The 21,440-nt window shown below is 46.4% G+C and overlaps 1 protein-coding gene across 28 annotated transcripts in view; it reads left to right on the top strand.

Annotated features, from left to right (window-relative positions):
- synj1 (synaptojanin 1) overlaps nucleotides 1-21,440 on the top strand; it is a 94,327-nt gene that overhangs the window by 34,027 nt on the left and 38,860 nt on the right. For 9 of the 28 annotated variants that reach the window (XM_090226380.1, XM_090226375.1, XM_090226385.1 and 6 more), the window contains exons 7-14: nucleotides 4,672-4,733; nucleotides 6,876-6,972; nucleotides 7,566-7,741; nucleotides 13,831-13,912; nucleotides 14,301-14,453; nucleotides 17,605-17,770; nucleotides 18,982-19,005; nucleotides 20,232-20,423. In XM_090226380.1, coding sequence (XP_090082506.1) covers nucleotides 4,672-4,733; nucleotides 6,876-6,972; nucleotides 7,566-7,741; nucleotides 13,831-13,912; nucleotides 14,301-14,453; nucleotides 17,605-17,770; nucleotides 18,982-19,005; nucleotides 20,232-20,423 — 952 coding nt within the window. Of the gene's footprint in view, nucleotides 1-4,671; nucleotides 4,734-6,875; nucleotides 6,973-7,565; nucleotides 7,742-13,830; nucleotides 13,913-14,300; nucleotides 14,454-17,604; nucleotides 17,771-18,102; nucleotides 18,113-18,981; nucleotides 19,006-20,231; nucleotides 20,424-21,440 lie in introns of those variants that run through there. The other 19 variants (XM_090226381.1, XM_090226378.1, XM_090226372.1 and 16 more) reach the window with 4 other exon arrangements.

Genomic DNA, 21,440 nt, shown 5'->3' with positions numbered 1-21,440 from the left:
AGACACCTTCTTCTATGGTAGACAAGCCATACAGAGAGACACCTTCTTCTATGGTAGACAAGTCATACAGAGAGACACCTTCTTCTATGGTAGACAAGCCATACAGAGAGACACCTTCTTCTATGGTAGACACGCCATTACATAACAATGAATGGACACCGAGAAGAGTTGGCTGACAAAAACAGGCTGAAGCACCAGGCTACCGGAAGAGGCTTTGGTAGTAATCCCATCCATCAGCTGTCTCCCTGGCAATTTAGCCAGGGGACAAGGTTACTTTGGTAGTAAGTTGTAAGTAGCCTTGTCCGAGCCAGAACAGCCCACAGGGCAGGAGCCCATCTCCTGTTTCTGTAGCGTGAGGCAGTTTGATGTACAAGTACATCCCCTGGACAGGTTTCTAGTAGCAGCAAAACAAAAGTCTCAGTGAAGGCTCCAGCAGCATGTAAACCATGGCTGTATAGTAAACCATGGCTGTATAGTAAACCATGGCTGTATAGTAAACCATGGCTGTATAGTAAACCATGGCTGTATAGTAAACCATGGCTGTATAGTAAACCATGGCTGTATAGTAAACCATGGCTGTATAGTAAACCATGGCTGTATAGTAAACCATGGCTGTATAGTAAACCATGGCTGTATAGTAAACCATGGCTGTATAGTAAACCATGGCTGTATAGTAAACCATGGCTGTATAGTAAACCATGGCTGTATAGTAAACCATGGCTGTATAGTAAACCATGGCTGTATAGTAAACCATGGCTGTACAGTAAACCATGGCTGTACAGTAAACCATGGCTGTATAGTAAACCATGGCTGTATAGTAAACCATGGCTGTATAGTAAACCATGGCTGTATAGTAAACCATGGCTGTATAGTAAACCATGGCTGTATAGTAAACCATGGCTGTATAGTAAACCATGGCTGTATAGTAAACCATGGCTGTATAGTAAACCATGGCTGTATAGTAAACCATGGCTGTACAGTAAACCATGGCTGTATAGTAAACCATGGCTGTATAGTAAACCATGGCTGTATAGTAAACCATGGCTGTACAGTAAACCATGGCTGTATAGTAAACCATGGCTGTATAGTAAACCATGGCTGTATAGTAAACCATGGCTGTACAGTAAACCATGGCTGTATAGTAAACCATGGCTGTATAGTAAACCATGGCTGTATAGTAAACCATGGCTGTACAGTAAACCATGGCTGTATAGTAAACCATGGCTGTATAGTAAACCATGGCTGTATAGTAAACCATGGCTGTATAGTAAACCATGGCTGTATAGTAAACCATGGCTGTATAGTAAACCATGGCTGTATAGTAAACCATGGCTGTGGGCAGTAAACCATGGCTGTGGGCAGTAAACCATGGCTGTATAGTAAACCATGGCTGTATAGTAAACCATGGCTGTATAGTAAACCATGGCTGTATAGTAAACCATGGCTGTATAGTAAACCATGGCTGTGGGCAGTAAACCATGGCTGTGGGCAGTAAACCATGGCTGTGGGCAGTAAACCATGGCTGTGGGCAGTAAACCATGGCTGTGGGCAGTAAACCATGGCTGTATAGTAAACCATGGCTGTATAGTAAACCATGGCTGTATAGTAAACCATGGCTGTATAGTAAACCATGGCTGTGGGCAGTAAACCATGGCTGTGGGCAGTAAACCATGGCTGTGGGCAGTAAACCATGGCTGTATAGTAAACCATGGCTGTATAGTAAACCATGGCTGTGGGCAGTAAACCATGGCTGTGGGCAGTAAACCATGGCTGTGCAGTAAACCATGGCTGTAAAGACTCCAGCAGCATTAATTATTCAAGACCTCTAGACTCCCCTAGAAGCGTGTTTATTGGCTGACTGACTGAAGAGGCTCATCTCAATAGGTTGTCCAGGTGTTCAATTTATTCTCTATAGTTTTACTCACAGTCAGACCTCCTCCTTCAATGGCCAAACCTTTGAATTCTGCACCTGTGTCACAAACAAACAAAACAACAACACTATTTTGCTCAAAACATATATATATCTTTTTACCCTTAAGTGTGTGTACTATACTGTATTTGTACTTGGAATATTGTTTTTCAACAGGAAGATAATAGCTGGAGTGGGACTTGTAATAAGCACTGTGAGGACAGGCAGAGGGTGATGTAATGCCAGCCCAGGCTAGCTGCACGACTGTGAACATGGGTGGTAATAAAGCACACAAAAACAGTCATATGTTCAGGTACGCCTACCTGAGGCAAAGGGGGAGAGGAAAGGTAGTGTTGATTTGACGGAGGAGGCTGAGGGGGAAACAGGCTGAGGCCCGTAGTGGGGGAAGACAGAGCCTCAAGGAGCATTTACCAATATCCCTTCTGAGTCTGCCAGGGTGTGCCCCTGTGTGTGTGTGTGTGTGTGTGCCCGTGTGTGGAGTGAGAGCGTGAGGTGTGTGTGTGTGTGTGTGTGTGTGTGCACCCGTGTGTGTGTGCCCGTGTGTGTGCCCGTGTGTGTGTGTGCCCGTGTGTGTGCCCGTGTGTGGAGTGTGCCCGTGTGTGTGTACTTAGCTGCGTCTGTGACTCACTCAGTGTGACTCAGTCTGTGCAAGAAATGAGAGAAGGAACGAGAGGCCAGTAATGGGAAGGTAGAAACGGACAGATGGACAGATTGAGACAGATGGACAGATTGAGACAGATGGACAGATTGAGGCGGAGCCAGAGAGATAGCATGCGGATTCTGACAGACACCAGGACAATGGAGGAGCTTCTTCCCCCTGTTTAGGACACGCCAGTCTCCCTCTGTCTGTGACAGACACCCAGGCTGAAATGACACCCTATTCCCTATATAGTGCACTACTTTAGACCAGAGCCCTATGCCACCCTATTCCCTATATATAGTGCACTACTTTAGACCAGAGCCCTATGCCACCCTATTCCCTAAATATATAGTACACTGCTAGCATTTTTCTTTATTTTTTTACATTGTAGAATAATAGTGAAGACATCAAAACTATGAAATAACACATATGGAATCATGTAGTAACCAAAACAGCGTTAAACAAATCAAAATATATTTTTATATTTGAGATTCTTCGAAAGTAGCCACCCTTTTGCTTTGATGAACAGCTTTGCTCTTGGCATTCTCTCAACCAGCTGGAATGCTTTTCCATGAATTCCCCATAGACCAAATGATACATCTACTCATCTCAGAGGCAGAAGGATGGGCGTAATGATTCAGGACGGTCAGATTGCTAGGAGAAAAGCAGCAGCCATATGGGGGAATCGTAGGTGGCTTGTTTCAGCTAGTTTAAAAAAAATCTTGTTCTAGATACCATGTCTTTTTTTTTAATGTTGTTTTGACAATTATGTAATTATGTAAAAATTCTGGCAAATGAATGATTGACTTTGTTAGGAAGAGAAACAGTTGGCAACGAGCCAGGTGGCCCAAACTGTTGCATTATACCCTGACTCTGCTTGCACTGAACGCAAGAGAATTGACACACTATCCCTAGTTAATATTGCCTGCTAACATGCATTTATTTAACTAAATATGCAGGTTTAAAACATATATATATACTTCTGTGTATTGATTTTAAGAAAGGCATTGGTGTTTCTGGTTGGGTACATTCATTCGTGCAACGAATGTGCTTTTTTTTGCGAATGCGCTTTTGCTAAATCATCACCCGTTTGGCGAAGTTGAAGTAGGCTGTGATTCGATGATAAATTAACAGGCACCGCATCAATTATATGCAACGCAGGACAAGCTAGATAAACTAGTAATATCATCAACCATGCGTAGTTAACTAGTGATTATCTGAATATTGATAGTTTTTTTTACAAGATAAGTTTAATGCTAGCTAGCAACTCGCCAAGGTCCTTTTGACGCTGAACTCGCGCAACAGGTGGTCAGCCTCCCACGCAGTTTCCTCGTGGATTGCAATGTAATCGGCCATAATTGCCGCCCGAAAAGGCCCAATTTACAGATTAAGAAAATTTGAAATCGACCTCTCGTTTTTATGCTAATATGGCTAAAATTCACTAGCTAGATAACCAACGACTGTAACGATGTATTTGAGAGACAAGTGCTCATTGTGCCTATGTATTTATTTTTTTAGATTTAAAAAAAAAGTTTTAGTCTCCCAAACAGGTTTGTTAATTATTTTAATTCATTGTACTGAATAGTTTATTTTTTTTAATGATTTAGTTTCTGTTTAGTATTATAACCTTAGTGTGTTCATTTGACTCCCTAGTGATGGGTGTATCTGGGTACTACAGAGGATGACCACAAGACCCTGCTGTCTTTCTCTCTCACCCTCTTTCTCTCCCTGTCTCTCTCCTTCTCTCTCTCCCTCCCTGTCTCTCTCCCTCACTGTCTCTCTCCCTCCCTGTCTCTCTCCCTCCCTGTCTCTCTCTCTCCCTGTCTCTCTCCCTCCCTGTCTCTCTCCCTCCCTGTCTCTCTCCCTCCCTGTCTCTCTCTCTCCCTGTCTCTCTCCCTCCCTGTCTCTCTCCCTCCCTGTCTCTCTCCCTCACTGTCTCTCTCCCTCCCTGTCTCTCTCCCTCACTGTCTCTCTCCCTCACTGTCTCTCTCCCTCCCTGTCTCTCTCCCTCCCTGGCTCTCTCCCTCCCTGGCTCTCTCTCTCCCTGTCTCTCTCTCTCCCTGTCTCTCTCTCTCCCTGTCTCTCTCTCTCTCTCCTAAAGGTGGGCTCTCATCGCGTCAAGCTCTCCAGAGGGTACGAGGCCAACGCACCGGCTTTTGAGAGGTAATTATTCTGTTTCCTTCAGTCTTGTTAGCTGCGTAAACCTCACAGTAGTGAGAGGAGATGAGAGGAGACACCCCCTCTGGACCAGAGTCATATTGGGGATCGGGCACTACTCTGGACCAGAGTCATAATGGGATAGTGCACTACTCTGGACCAGAGTCATAATGGGGATAGGGCACTACAGAGGGTATAGGGCACTATCGACCAGAGTCATATTGGGGATAGTGTACTATGGACCAGAGTCATATTGGGGATAGTGCACTACTCTGGACCAGAGTCATAATGGGGATAGTGCACTACTCTGGACCAGAGTCATAATGGGGATAGTGCACTACTCTGGACCAGAGTCATATTGGGGATAGTGCACTACTCTGGACCAGAGTCATAATGGGGATAGTGCACTACTCTGGACCAGAGTCATAATGGGGATAGTGCACTACTCTGGACCAGAGTCATAATGGGGATAGTGCACTACTCTGGACCAGAGTCATATTTGGGATAGTGCACTACTCTGGACCAGAGTCATAATGGGGATAGTGTACTCTGGACCAGAGTCATAATGGGGATAGGGCACTACAGAAGGAATAGGGTGTCTGTCTACTTCTACTAGGTCACAGAGAGAGAGACATTAAACTCTAGTCTTGTTGACATTAGCAAGGCTGCAGTAGGATCTAAATGCTACTCTACTGAACAGAAATATAAATGTGTAACATGTAAAGTGTTTGGGCCCATGTTTCATGAGCTGAAATATCTTTTGAAATAAAAGATCCCAGAAATTTTCCAAATGTACAAAAAGCGTATTGCTCTCAAATTTTGTGCATAAATTTGTTTACATCCCTGTTCATGAGTATTTCTCCTTTTCCAAGATAATCCATCCACCTGACAGGTGTGGCATTTAAAAAAAAAGCTGATTAAACAGTGTGATCATTACACAGGTGGACCTTGTGCTGGGGGCATTTAAAAGGCCATTCTAAAATGTGCAGTTTTGTCACACAAAGCAAAGCCACAGATGTCTCAGGTTTTGAGGGAGCGTTCAGTTGGCGTGCCGACTGCAGGAATGTCCACCAGAGCTGTTGCCAGTTAATTTAATGTTCATTTCTCTACCATAATCCGCCTCCAACATTGTTTTAAATAATTTGTCAGTACGTCCAACCGGCCTCACAACCGCAGACCACGTGTAACCACACCAGCCCAGGACCTCCACATCCAGCTTCTTCACCTGTGGGATCATCTGAGACCAGACACCTGGACAGATGATGAAACTGTGGGTTTTGTATAAATGAAGAATTTCTGCACAAACTGTCAGAAATCGTCTCAGGGAAGCTCACCTGCGTGCTCGTTGTTCTCACCAGGGAAGTTCACCTGCGTGCTCATCGTCCTCACCAGGGAAGCAAACCTGCGTGCTCGTCGTCCTCACCAGGGAAGCAAACCTGCGTGCTCGTCGTCCTCACCAGGGAAGCTCACCTGCGTGCTCGTCGTCCTCACCAGGGAAGCTCACCTGCGTGCTCGTCGTCCTCACCAGGGAAGCTCACCTGCGTGCTCATCGTCCTCACCAGGGAAGCAAACCTGCGTGCTCGTCGTCCTCACCAGGGAAGTTCACATGCGTGCTCATCGTCCTCACCAGGGAAGCTCACCTGCGTGCTCGTCGTCCTCACCAGGGAAACTCACCTGCGTGCTCGTCGTTCTCACCAGGGAAGTTCACCTGCGTGCTCGTCGTCCTCACCAGGGAAGTTCACCTGCGTGCTCATCGTCCTCACCAGGGAAGCTCACCTGCGTGCTCATCGTCCTCACCAGGGAAGCTCACCTGCGTGCTCGTCGTCCTCACCAGGGAAGCTCACCTGACTGCAGTTTCACGTTGTTACTGACTTCAGTGGGGAAAATGCTACTTTTGACGGAGAAGTGTGCTCTTCACGGATTCCAACTGTACCGGGCAGGTGGCAGACTGTGTATGGGGTCGTGTGGACGAGCGGTACCCTGCTCTGGGGTTATGGTATGGGCAGGCATAAGCTACGGACAACGAAAACATTGTGATACAGAGTGATATCTCACCTGTGTATGTGACTGTTCCAGAGTGATATCTCACCTGTGTATGTGACTGTTTTCCAGAGTGATATCTCACCTGTGTATGTGACTGTGTTTCAGGCACTTCAGTGCTCTGAGGAGGCTGTATGGGAAACAGGTGATCATCAACCTGCTAGGCATGAAGGAGGGAGAACACATGCTCAGCAAAGCATTCCAGGTACATAACCCCTCCTATAACCCCTCCTATAAACCTTAACCCTGAACTCCTCCTATAACCATTAACCCCTACAACCCTTAACCCCTACAACCCTTAACCCCTACAACCCTTAACCCCGAACTCCTCCTATAACCCTTAACCCCTATAACCCTTAACGCCGAACTCCTCCTATAACCCTTAACCCCTAACTCCTCCTATAACCCTTAACCCTGAACTCCTTCTGACCCTAACCTGTTCAGCATGAAGTAGGGAGAACACATGCACAATAAAGCACTCCAGATACTATAACCCCAACCATAACCCAATCAACAAAGCACTCCAGATACATCTAACCTTACTATAACCCCAACCCCAATCAACAAAGCATTCCAGATACATCTAACCTTACTATAACCCCAACCATAACCGAATCAACAAAGCACTCCAGATACATCTAACCTTACTATAACCCCAACCATAACCCAATCAACAAAGCACTCCAGATACATCTAACCTTACATTCTCCAAGGATCATGTACCTGGAGCAGATTTCAGAATTTTTTTGTAATGTACCTCTTAAATGTGAACGTCTCCCCCCCCCTCCCCCCTGTCAGAGTCACCTGAAGGCGTCCGAACACGCCGGAGCTGTGAAGATGATTAACTTCGACTACCATCAGATGGTGAAGGGCGGCAAAGCTGACAAACTCCACAGTGTCCTCAAACCTCAGCTCAACAAGTTCCTGGATGCATGTAGCTTCTTCTGCTACTCTGGAGAGAAGGGGGTTACCAAGTGAGACCACACACACACACACACACACACACACACGCACACGCACGCACCCCATGCACACACCCCATACACACACACACACACATACACACACACCAGCCAGCCAGCGCCGAATCTATACATCCAAGTATAACTGACCAGGTTATGAAAGACAATCGTTGTAATTTAGAGTTCTGTAAAATGACTGTGGAAAAGGTGACTTTGTTTGTTTTTGCCTATCAATAATGACAAACCCCCCTAGAACCGACACCTTGAATGGAAAATTATTTGAAGATGGTAGCAGGTTATATTGCCACTCCTATTTGCAATCTCTTCAATCTAAGCCTACGGGAAATTGTTTGCCCTCAAGCCTGGAGGGAAGCAAAAAACTATTCCCGTTAACAAAGAAATAGACGAGACACCGTTTACCGGTTCAACCAGCTGACCAATCAGCCTGCTGCTGACCCTTAGTAAACTTTAGAATATATATATTTTTTTTACAATAAACAAATGAACTGACTTTCAGCACGCTTACAAGGGAAGGGCACTCAGCACGTAGAGCAACTAACACAAATTACTTGATGATTGGCTGAAAATAATTGTTACGAACGTTGTGGTAGCTGTTTTTTTGTTGTTGTTGTTTTTTTAACTTCAGTGCAGATTTTGACATTATTGTTCATATTTTGCTTCTGAAAAAATTACAAATGTGTTTTGGCTTTACACCCCCTGCTATATTGTGGATAAATAACCTGTCTAACAGAACACAGAGGGTGTTCTAGAATGGAATCCTCTCCAACATAGTCCAGGTAGAGTTTGGCATAACTCCAGGTAGAGTTTGGCATAACGCCGGGTAGAGTTTGGCATAACTCCGGGTAGAGTTTGGCATACCTCTGGGTAGAGGTTGACATAACTCCGGGTAGAGTTTGGCATAACTCCGGGTAGAGTTTGGCATAACTCCGGGTAGAGTTTGGTATAACTCCGGGTAGAGTTTGGCATACCTCCGGGTAGAGGTTGACATAACTCCGGGTAGAGTTTGGCATAACTCCGGGTAGAGTTTGGCATAACTCCGGGTAGAGTTTGGCATAACTCCGGGTAGAGTTTGGCATAACTCCGGGTTGAGTTTGGCATAACTCCGGGTAGAGTTGGGCATAACTCCGGGTAGAGTTGGGCATAACTCCGGGTAGAGTTGGGCATAACTCCGGGTAGAGTTGGGCATAACTCCGGGTAGAGTTGGGCATACCTCCGGGTAGAGTTGGGCATACCTCCGGGTAGAGTTGGGCATACCTCCGGGTAGAGGTTGACATAACTCCGGGTAGAGGTTGACATAACTCCGGGTAGAGTTTGGCATACCTCCGGGTAGAGGTTTGGCATACCTCCGGGTAGAGGTTTGGCATAACTCCGGGTAGAGTTTGGCATACCTCCGGGTAGAGTTTGGCATAACTCCGGGTAGAGTTTGGCATAACTCCGGGTAGAGTTTGGCATAACTCCGGGTAGAGTTTGGCATAACTCCGGGTAGAGGTTTGGCATAACTCCGGGTAGAGTTTGGCATAACTCCGGGTAGAGTTTGGCATAACTCCGGGTAGAGTTTGGCATAACTCCGGGTAGAGGTTTGGCATAACTCCGGGTAGAGTTTGGCATAACTCCGGGTAGAGTTTGGCATAACTCCGGGTAGAGGTTTGGCATAACTCCGGGTAGAGGTTTGGCATACCTCCGGGTAGAGGTTTGGCATACCTCCGGGTAGAGGTTTGGCATACCTCCGGGTAGAGGTTTGGCATAACTCCGGGTAGAGGTTTGGCATAACTCCGGGTAGAGGTTTGGCATAACTCCGGGTAGAGGTTTGGCATAACTCCGGGTAGAGTTTGGCATAACTCCGGGTAGAGGTTTGGCATACCTCCGGGTAGAGTTTGGCATAACTCCGGGTAGAGTTGGGCATAACTCCGGGTAGAGGTTTGGCATAACTCCGGGTAGAGTTTGGCATAACTCCGGGTAGAGTTTGGCATAACTCCGGGTTGAGTTTGGCATAACTCCGGGTAGAGTTGGGCATAACTCCGGGTAGAGTTGGGCATAACTCCGGGTAGAGTTGGGCATACCTCCGGGTAGAGTTGGGCATAACTCCGGGTAGAGTTTGGCATAACTCCGGGTAGAGTTTGGCATACCTCCGGGTAGAGGTTGGCATAACTCCGGGTAGAGTTTGGCATAACTCCGGGTAGAGTTTGGCATAACTCCGGGTAGAGTTTGGCATAACTCCGGGTTGAGTTTGGCATAACTCCGGGTTGAGTTTGGCATAACTCCGGGTTGAGTTTGGCATAACTCCGGGTTGAGTTTGGCATAACTCCGGGTAGAGTTGGGCATAACTCCGGGTAGAGTTGGGCATAACTCCGGGTAGAGTTGGGCATACCTCCGGGTAGAGTTGGGCATACCTCCGGGTAGAGTTGGGCATACCTCCGGGTAGAGTTGGGCATACCTCCGGGTAGAGTTGGGCATACCTCCGGGTAGAGGTTGACATAACTCCGGGTAGAGTTTGGCATAACTCCGGGTAGAGTTTGGCATAACTCCGGGTAGAGTTTGGCATAACTCCGGGTAGAGTTTGGCATAACTCCGGGTAGAGTTTGGCATACCTCCGGGTAGAGGTTTGGCATAACTCCGGGTAGAGGTTTGGCATAACTCCGGGTAGAGTTTGGCATAACTCCGGGTAGAGTTTGGCATACCTCCGGGTAGAGTTTGGCATAACTCCGGGTAGAGTTGGGCATAACTCCGGGTAGAGTTGGGCATACCTCCGGGTAGAGTTTGGCATAACTCCGGGTAGAGGTTGACATACCTCCGGGTAGAGTTTGACATAACTCCAGGTAGAGTTTGACATAACTCCGGGTAGAGTTTGGCATAACTCCGGGTAGAGTTTGACATAACTCCAGGTAGAGTTTGGCATAACTCCGGGTAGAGTTTGGCATAACTCCGGGTAGAGTTTGGCATAACTCCGGGTAGAGTTTGGCATAACTCCGGGTAGAGTTTGGCATAACTCCGGGTAGTTTACTTAGCCCTCACTTTTTAATTTTCTTATTTTGACCAATGACCTGCCACACTAGCATTAAACAAAGCCTGTCTCCATGTTTGCTGATGACTCAACATCAAACACATCAGCTACCACAGCAAATGAAAAGCACTGCGACTCTTAAAAGCTGCCGTTCGTTTTACAACGGGTGGCGATTTAATAAGATGGTACTAAATATTTCCAGAACTAAAAGCATTGTATTTCGGACAAATCATTCACTAAACATCAACTAAATCATGTAATGAATAATGTGGCAATTGAGCAAGTTGAGGAGGCTAAATGGCTGCATTAACCCTGGATCATAAACTGTCATGGTCAAAACATGTTGATACAACAGTAGCTAGGATGAGGAGAAGTCTGACTATAATAAATCCCTGCTCTGCCTTCTTAACAGGACTATCAACAAGGCAGGTCCTACAGACCCTAGTTTCTACCTTCTTAACAACACTATCAACAAGGCAGGTCCTACAGACCCTAGTTTCTACCTTCTTCACAACACTATCAACAAGGCAGGTTCTACAGGCCCTAGTTTCTACCTTCTTAACAACACTATCAACAAGGCAGGTCCTACAGGCCCTAGTTTCTACCTTCTTAACAACACTATCAACAAGGCAGGTCCTACAGGCCCTAGTTTCTACCTTCTTAACAACACTATCAACAAGGCAGGTCCTACAGGCCCTAGTTTCTACCTTCTTCACAACACTATCAACAAGGCAGGTCCTACAGGCCCTAGTTTCTACCTTCTTAACAACACTATCAACAAGGCAGGTCCTACAGGCCCTAGTTTCTACCTTCTTAACAGCACTATCAACAAGGCAGGTCCTACAGGCCCTAGTTTCTACCTTCTTAACAACACTATCAACAAGGCAGGTCCTACAGGCCCTAGTTTCTACCTTCTTAACAACACTATCAACAAGGCAGGTCCTACAGGCCCTAGTTTCTACCTTCTTAACAGCACTATCAACAAGGCAGGTCCTACAGGCCCTAGTGTCTACCTTCTCAACACTACTATCAACAAGGCAGGTCCTACAGGCCCTAGTTTCTACATTCTTAACAACACTATCAACAAGGCAGTTCCTACAGGCCCTAGTTTCTACCTTCTTCACAACACTATCAACAAGGCAGGTCCTACAGGCCCTAGTTTCTACCTTCTTAACAACACTATCAACAAGGCAGGTCCTACAGGCCCTAGTTTCTACCTTCTTAACAACACTATCAACAAGGCAGGTCCTACAGGCCCTAGTTTCTACCTTCTTAACAGCACTATCAACAAGGCAGGTCCTACAGGCCCTAGTTTCTACCTTCTTAACAACACTATCAACAAGGCAGGTCCTACAGGCCCTAGTTTCTACCTTCTTAACAACACTATCAACAAGGCAGGTCCTACAGGCCCTAGTTTCTACCTTCTTAACAACACTATCAACAAGGCAGGTCCTACAGGCCCTAGTTTCTACCTTCTTAACAACACTATCAACAAGGCAGGTCCTACAGGCCCTAGTTTCTACCTTCTTAACAACACTATCAACAAGGCAGGTCCTACAGGCCCTAGTTTCTACCTTCTTCACAACACTATCAACAAGGCAGGTCCTACAGGCCCTAGATCTGTCGCAGCTGGACTACTGTCAAGTATCACAAAGAGAGACATATGCAAATTACAGTATGCCCAGAACAGAGCAGCTTGGCTAGCCTTTAAATATACACCGAGAACTAACATCAATGACATGCATGTTCATCTCTCCTCTATGCTCTAACCACTAGGCTACACAGAGAACTAGCATCAATGGCATGCATGTCCATCTCACCTCTACGTCTAACCACAAGGCTACCTGTCGCCTCTACACTCTAACCACTAGGCTACCTGCCGCCTCTACACTCTAACCACTAGGCTACACGGAGAACTAGCATCAATGGCATGCATGTCCATCTCTCCTGGCTCAAAGTAGAGGAGAGATTGACTTCGTCACTACTTGTCTTTGTGAACGGTATTAACATGTTGAAAGCACCGAGCTGTCTGTTCATACGACTAGCACCCAGATCAGACACCCATAGATACCCCACAAGACATGCCAGCAGAGGTCACAGTCTCCATGTCCAGACTTCCACATCAGGTCACTAAAGCATCAGGTCACTAAAGCATCAGGTCACTAAAGCATCAGGTCACTAAATCGTCAGGTCACTAAAGCGTCAGGTCACTAAAGCGTCAGGTCACTAAAGCGTCAGGTCACTAAAGCGTCAGGTCACTAAAGCGTCAGGTCACTAAAGCGTCAGGTCACTAAAGCGTCAGGTCACTAAAGCGTCAGGTCACTAAAGCGTCAGGTCACTAAAGCGAGAAGATTTAAAAAAAGAAATATGTATTACACAACACCTCACAGGGACTGTGAAGAGCCACACATTCTAACATGCAGTACACACACACACACACACACATATTGTAATTCTGTGGTATTGTGGATTTTATATTGTAATAATGTCTTGCATAATGTTATGGGTTATTGATAATGTAAACCCTGTTTGGACCTTAAGAAGAGTTGCCTTGGCAGCAGCTAATGGGGAAGGGTTGCCTTGGTAGCAGCTAATGGGGAAGGGTTGCCTTGGCAGCAGCTAATGGGGAAGGGTTGCCTTGGCAGCAGCTAATGGGGAAGGGTTGCCTTGGCAGCAGCTAATGAGGAAGGGTTGCCTTGGCAGCAGCTAATGGGGAAGGGTTGCCTTGGCAGCAGCTAATGGGGAAGGGTTGCCTTGGCAGCAGCTAATGGGGAAGGGTTGCCTTGGCAGCAGCTAATGGGGAAGGGTTGCCTTGGCAGCAGCTAATGGGGAAGGGTTGCCTTGGCAGCAGCTAATGGGGAAGGGTTGCCTTGGCAGCAGCTAATGAGGAAGAGTTGCCTTTGCAGCAGCTAATGGATCCTAATAAATCCTCAACTCTCTTCTCCCCCTCTCATCCTCCTCCTCCCCCCTCCCCCACTCCTCCTCCCCTCTTCCTCCTCTCCTTCTCCCCCTTCTCCTCTCCTCCTCCTCCTCCTTCTTCTCCTCCCCTCCTCCTCTCCTTCTCCTCCTCCTCTCCCAGGTCTCAGAGTGGTACCCTCAGGACCAACTGTCTAGACTGTCTAGACAGAACCAACAGTGTCCAGGCCTTCTTCGCTTTGGAGGTGAGACACACACATTCAGTCTCACACATGGACTTTAAGTTAATGGATCTCTATTTTAAGAAGCTCCTCTGTGACATGAATGTGTAGCTGGCAAAGCATGACTCATATTCGAGGAATCTCCTACCCTGACTCTCTACCCTCTCTCCATCCCTCCTCTCATCCCTCTCTCCTCCTCCTCCCTTCCCCTCCCTCTCCTCCTCCCTCTCTCCTCCTCCTCCTTCTCCCTCTCCTCCCTCTCTCACCCCTCTTTCCTCTCCTCCTCCTCCCTTCCTCCCTCTCCTTCTCCTCTCCTCCTCCTCCCTTCCTCTCCTCCTCCTCCCTTCCCTTCCTCTCCTCCCTCTCTCCTCTCCTCCCTTCCTCTCCTTCTCCCTCTCCTCTCCTCCCCTAGATGTTACCTAAACAGCTAGAGGACATGGGTCTGACAGAGAAGCCCCAGCTGGTAGCCAGGTTTCAGGAAGTGTTCAGGTCCATGTGGACGGTTAACGGAGACTCTGTCAGCAAGATCTACGCTGGGACTGGAGCCCTGGATGGAAAGGCTAAGGTAGAAGAATATACACAGACAGACACACAGACAGACACACAGACAGACACACAGACAGACACACAGACAGACACACAGACAGACAGACACACAGACAGACAGACAGACAGACAGACAGACAGACAGACAGACAGGCAAGATCTACGCTGGGACTGGAGCCCTGGATGGAAACGCTAAGGTAGAAGAATATACACACACACAGACAGACAGACACACAGACAGACAGACACACAGAACCACAGACACACAGAACCACAGACACATAGAACCACAGACACACAGACACACAGAACCACAGGCACACAGAACCACAGGCACACAGACACAGACAGACACAGACAGACACAGACAGACACAGACAGACAGACAGAACCACAGACACACAGAACCACAGACACACAGAACCACAGGCACACACGCAGACAGACACGCAGACGGACAGGCAGACGGACACGCAGACGGACAGGCAGACGGACACACAGACGGACAGACGGACAGACACACACACAGAACCACAGACAGACACAGACAGAACCACAGACAGACACAGACAGACACACAGACACAGACAGACAGACAGATCTATCGATCTATCTATTCTGGGACTACAGCCCTGGACAGAAAGTCTTAAGGTAAAATAACACTAACACCATGTAGACTAGATGTGTGTGCTCTGTTAACTCCTGTATGTGTGTGTGCTATATCTTCCCCTTTTTGCTGTCCTCTGGACCTCTCCACCTGTTGGGTAAGTTGACGATCCAGTCACTGTCCTGCCTTTCACCTGTATTACCCTGTTCCTGTCTGGATGTGGTGATGGTTTCCTCATTAAGGGGGGTTTGTCTGTGTGTCTCCTGTCAAATCAAATGTTACTGGTTCCACAAATGTTTGTGTTTCTAGCGCCAACAGTGCAGTAATATCTAGATAAATGCTTGTGTTTCTAGCTCCAACAGTGCAGTAATATCTAGATAAATGCTTGTGTTTCTAGCTCCAACAGTACAGTAATATCTAGATACATGCTTGTGTTTCTAGCTCCAACAGTACAGTAATATCTAGATAAATGCTTGTGTTTCTAGCTCCAACAGTACAGTAATATTTAATGCTTGTGTTTCTAGCTCCAACAGTACAGTAATACCTAATGCTTGTGTTTCTAGCTCCAACAGTACAGTAATATCTAATGCTTGTGTTTCTAGCTCCAACAGTACAGTAATACCTAATGCTTGTGTTTCTAGCTCCAACAGTGCAGTAATACCTAATGCTTGTGTTTCTAGCTCCAACAGTGCAGTAATATCTAGATAAATGCTTGTGTTTCTAGCTCCAACAGTACAGTAATATCTAGATAAATGCTTGTGTTTCTAGCTCCAACAGTACAGTAATATCTAGATAAATGCTTGTGTTTCTAGCTCCAACAGTGCAGTAATATCTAGATAAATGCTTGTGTTTCTAGCTCCAACAGTGCAGTAATATCTAGATAAAGGCTTGTGTTTCTAGTGCCAACAGTGCAGTAATATCTAGATAAATGCTTGTGTTTCTAGCTCCAACAGTACAGTAATATCTAGATAAATGCTTATGTTTCTAGCCGGCTAGTAACAGTGACTAAGTTCAGGGCAGGGTACTGGGTGGAGGCTGGCTAGTAATAGTGACTAAGTTCAGGGCAGGGTACTGGGGTGGAGGCTGGCTAGTAATAGTGACTAAGTTCAGGGCAGGGTTCTGGGTATATAATGTAATATAACACCATGTAATATCACTGAAAACCAATTTGAAAATGCAGAAAATTAAAATAACTTTTTTTTCCTAATTTGCTTCTCTCCGGTGGGAAGCTAGCGTACCCATAGACTTCTAGTCATTTTGCTAACGCTAGGTAGCATTGGCTCGCGAAACTACCTCTATCTTCATACTGCACGCAGAAACATACAAAGGATGGTCTCCACGAGATCATCTGATTCTGGGTTATAGAGAAGGAAAGATGGCTTAATTGCCTAAATCTCACACTGTCCCTTTAAGTATGGGCTGCCCAACCCTCTTCCTGAGTGTTGGGCTGTAAACCTACAGGACAGTAGATCTCCAGGAAGAGGGTTGGACTGTAAACCTACAGGACAGTAGATCTCCAGGAAGAGGGTTGGACTGAAAACCGACAGGACAGTAGATCTCCAGGAAGAGGGTTGGACTGTAAACCTACAGGACAGTAGATCTCCAGGAAGAGGGTTGGGCTGTAAAACCTACAGGACAGTAGATGTCCAGGAAGAGGGTTGGGCTGTAAACCTACAGGACAGTAGATGCCCAGGAAGAGGGTTGGGCTGTAAACCTATAGGACAGTAGATCTCCAGGAAGAGGGTTGGACTGTAAACCTACAGGACAGTAGATCTCCAGGAAGAGGGTTGGGCTGTAAAACCTACAGAACAGTAGATCTCCAGGAAGAGGGTTGGACTGAAAACCGACAGAACAGTAGATCTCCAGGAAGAGGGTTGGGCTGTAAAACCTACAGGACAGTAGATCTCCAGGAAGAGGGTTGGACTGTAAACCTACAGGACAGTAGATCTCCAGGAAGAGGATTGGGCAGCCCTGCTTTAAGTGAATTACCAGTGGTTGTCACATTATTATATGGTGGTAAATGACCAATCATCACCATGTAAAAGACCATGTGATCATGATTACTGGGAGGAGTCCTTTGGATAAAGAAAATGAATGAATGAATCTATGTGTGTATTTGTGGCATTAAGGTCCTGTCATTCCCGTGGACTTGTGATCTCTCCTGATTTACCGACATAAACCAATCTGGGATATTTTCTTTGCCCTTCATTCTATATGTTCCGTGTTGTGCAGATGACGTGAAAATAGTATTATTCTCCTTTTTCCTGGTGATGATCCAAGATGGTGGGTGAAGTTGTGTAGTGTCTGTAAAGTGAAGTACTCATCTCGCTTCTCCTCTCTCTCTCTCTCTCTCTCTCTCTCTCTCTCTCTTTCTCTCTTTCTCTCTGTCTCTCTTTCTGTCTCTCTCGTCTCGCTGTCTCTCTCTCTCTCTCTCTCTCTTCTTTGTCTCTCTCTCTCTCTCTCTCTCTCTCTGTCTCTGTCTCTCTGTCTCTCTCTTGTCTCTCTGTCTCTCTCTCTGTCTCTCTCTCTCTCTCTGTCTCTCTCTGTCTCTCTGTCTGTCCAGGGGGGTAAGTTGAAGGACGGTGCTCGCTCTGTGACCAGAACCATCCAGAATAACTTCTTTGACAGTTCAAAGCAGGAGGCCATTGACATCCTCCGACTGGGCTCAACACTGAACAGTGACCTGGCAGACAAGGCCCGGGCCCTACTCACCACGTCCAGTCTTTACGGTAATACCACACACTGCTCACCACCTCCAGTCTTTACGGTAATACCACACACTGCTCACCACCTCCAGTCTTTACGGTAATACCACACACTGCTCACCACCCCCAGTCTCTACGGTAATACCACACACTGCTCACCACCTCCAGTCTTTACGGTAATACCACACACTGCTCACCACCTCCAGTCTCTACGGTAATACCACACACTGCTCACCACCTCCAGTCTTTACGGTAATACCACACACTGCTCACCACCTCCAGTCTTTACGGTAATACCACACACTGCTCACCACCTCCAGTCTTTACGGTAATACCACACACTGCTCACTACGTCCAGTCTTTACGGTAATACCACACACTGCTCATCACCTCCAGTCTTTACGGTAATACCACACACTGCTCACCACCTCCAGTCTTTACGGTAATACCACACACTGCTCACCACCTCCAGTCTTTACGGTAATACCACGCACTGCTCATCACCTCCAGTCTTTACGGTAATACCACACACTGCTCATCACCTCCAGTCTTTACGGTAATACCACGCACTGCTCACCACCTCCAGTCTTTACAGTAATAACACACACTGCTCATCACCTCCAGTCTTTACGGTAATACAGGAACATCCCAATGAGACCCACATAATGGGGATGAATGGGGTTTCCTCTATCTAGCTTATGTAACTCCTACGCTGCATCCAAAATGGCACCCTATTTCCTCCATAGTGCACTACTTTCAACCAGAGCCTATAGATTGGTAGTGCACTATGTAAGGAATAGGGTGCCATTTTGAATGCAACCCCTAGCTAGCGGTGTAATCTTCCTGAGACGGCCCTCTCTGTCGAGGGACAGATTAAACCTGTGTCACTCTGCTGCTGCTGTGAAGACTGGTCGTCTGGTCTGATAACACACACAGTGACTCTAATGCTGTTATCTGTTTAACCGTTACTTAACCCTCTACATCCATCTCCCTCTCTCCTTCTCTCCCTCCCTCTCTTTCTCCCTCTCTCCCTCTCTCTCCCTCTCTCTCCCTCTCTCTCTCCCTCTCTCTCCCTCTCTCCCCCTCTCTCCCTCTCTCTCTCCCTCTCTCTCTCCCTCTCTCTCCCTCTCTCTCTCCCTCTCTCTCCCTCTCTCTCCCTCTCCCTCTCTCTCCCTCTCTCTCTCCCTCTCTCTCTCCCTCTCCCTCTCTCTCTCTTTTGCCTACGCTCACACTAGTCACTGAGCCTATCTTACAATCAGGTACAGTAGAACGGAACATACGTGTGTGTGTGTGTGTGTGTGTGTGTGTGTGTGTGTGTGTGTGTGTGTGTGTGTGTGTGTGTGTGTGTGTACATAATTGGATGTCTGGTCTGATGAACATCCTGTGTTTATAGTTGTAATTCCTTTGTGTATTTCTTCACGGTACATCGTTTCAGTAGTGTTGTGTTCCTAGTGATCCCCTGTGCTTGTGTTGAACCCCCAGATTACATCACGTCTTTATTTATGGACTCAATTTCAGGAAGTGTCCACTTCAGGAAGTGTCCACTGAAATTCTCATTCAAATTGTCTTCATAGCCTTTCAATGAGGGGAAAAAAATTGGAATTTGGTTTACTTTCTGAATTGAAATGGAATTGAAAAATCCTTGGTCATGTTTTTTTTTACAGTCCCATGTGTTACTCACCCTGGGTAAGTCGTACTGTCTGCCTTGTACGAACTTCAAATCATTTTGCTACCGTGATTTTGACATTTAATTTCTCAGTAAAAGCCTGGGATATAATGGACTGTGGAATAAAGAGTAACCAAGACGTATTTATTCATCTGTCCCAGTTCCTGACATTATTTTCTCATATTTATTTACCTGTCCCAGTTCCTGACATTATTTTCTCATATTTATTTACCTGTCCCAGTTCCTGACATTCTTTTCTCATATTTATTCATCTGTCCCAGTTCCTGACATTCTTTTCTCATCTTTATTTACCTGTCCCAGTTCCTGACATTCTTTTCTCATATTTATTCTCCTGTCCCAGTTCCTGACATTATTTTCTCATTTATTCACCTGTCCCAGTTCCTGACATTCTTTTCTCATATTTATTTACCTGTCCCAGTTCCTGACATTCTTTTCTCATATTTATTCTCCTGTCCCAGTTCCTGACATTATTTTCTCATTTATTCACCTGTCCCAGTTCCTGACATTCTTTTCTCATATTTATTCTCCTGTCCCAGTTCCTGACATTCTTTTCTCATATTTATTATCCTGTCCCAGTTCCTGACATTCTTTTCTCATATTTATTTACTTGTCCCAGTTCCTGACATTCTGTTTCATATTTATTCACCTGTCCCAGTTCCTGACATTCTTTTTCACATTTATTCAATCTTCTGAACTCTTCCAATGGACTCTCTCTCTCTGTCTCTGTCTCTCTCTCTCGCTCTCTCTCTTCCTCCATCACCTTCCTCTTCCTCTCTAACGCCGTCTCCTCTCCCCCAGCCTCTCCCAGAGTTCTACTGGGAATGTGTCAGAACCACCAGAAATACACCCGTCCCAAACAGATCAGGGTGTCAGTGGGTACGTGGAACGTCAACGGGGGAAAACAGTTCCGCAGCATCGCCTTCCGCAACCAGACCCTCAACGATTGGCTGCTGGACGCTCCGATGAAGGCCGGGCTCCCAGACTTCCAGGGTGAGGAACTTTCAGTTGAAGGAGAAGATGGGTTTTGTTCACTTAAAATGGTTGTTTAGGACAGCGTTTTCTCAGTTGTGTTGTGTCCCTCAACTAGTTCACCCTGATTAATCTAGTCATGGGGTTGAGGATGAGGAGTTGTTCACCCTGATTCATCTACTCATGGGGTTGAGGATGAGGAGTTGTTCACCCTGATTCATCTAGTCATGGGGTTGAGGATGTTGTTCACCTGATTAATCTAGTCATGGGGTTGAGGATGAGGAGTTGTTCACCTGATTCATCTAGTCATGGGGTTGAGGATGAGGAGTTGTTCACCTGATTCATCTAGTCATGGGGTTGAGGATGAGGAGTTGTTCACCTGATTCATCTAGTCATGGGGTTGAGGATGAGGAGTTGTTCACTTTGATTCATCTAGTCATGGGGTTGAGGATGTTGTTCACCCTGATTCATCTAGTCATGGGGTTGAGGATGAGGAGTTGTTCACTTTGATTCATCTAGTCATGGGGTTGAGGATGAGGAGTTGTTCACCTGATTCATCTAGTCATGGGGTTGAGGATGAGGAGTTGTTCACCTGATTCATCTAGTCATGGGGTTGAGGATGAGGAGTTGTTCACTTTGATTCATCTAGTCATGGGGATGAGGAGTTGTTCACCTGATTCATCTAGTCATGGGGTTGAGGATGAGGAGTTGTTCACTTTGATTCATCTAGTCATGGGGTTGAGGAGTTGTTCACCTGATTCATCTAGTCATGGGGATGAGGAGTTGTTCACCTGATTCATCTAGTCATGGGGTTGAGGATGAGGAGTTGTTCACCCTGATTCATCTAGTCATGGGGTTGAGGATGTTGTTCACCTGATTCATCTAGTCATGGGGTTGAGGATGAGGAGTTGTTCACCTGATTCATCTAGTCGTGGGGTTGAGGATGAGGAGTTGTTCACCCTGATTCATCTAGTCATGGGGTTGAGGATGTTGTTCACCCTGATTCATCTAGTCATGGGGTTGAGGAGTTGTTCACCT

This window comes from Oncorhynchus mykiss, chromosome 29, assembly GCF_057628025.1.
Source record: "Oncorhynchus mykiss isolate SJ-2025 chromosome 29, ASM5762802v1, whole genome shotgun sequence".
Lineage (NCBI taxonomy): Eukaryota > Metazoa > Chordata > Actinopteri > Salmoniformes > Salmonidae > Oncorhynchus > Oncorhynchus mykiss.
The sequence above is the reverse complement of the archived record's forward strand: the minus strand, read 5'-3'. Positions and strand labels throughout refer to the sequence as shown.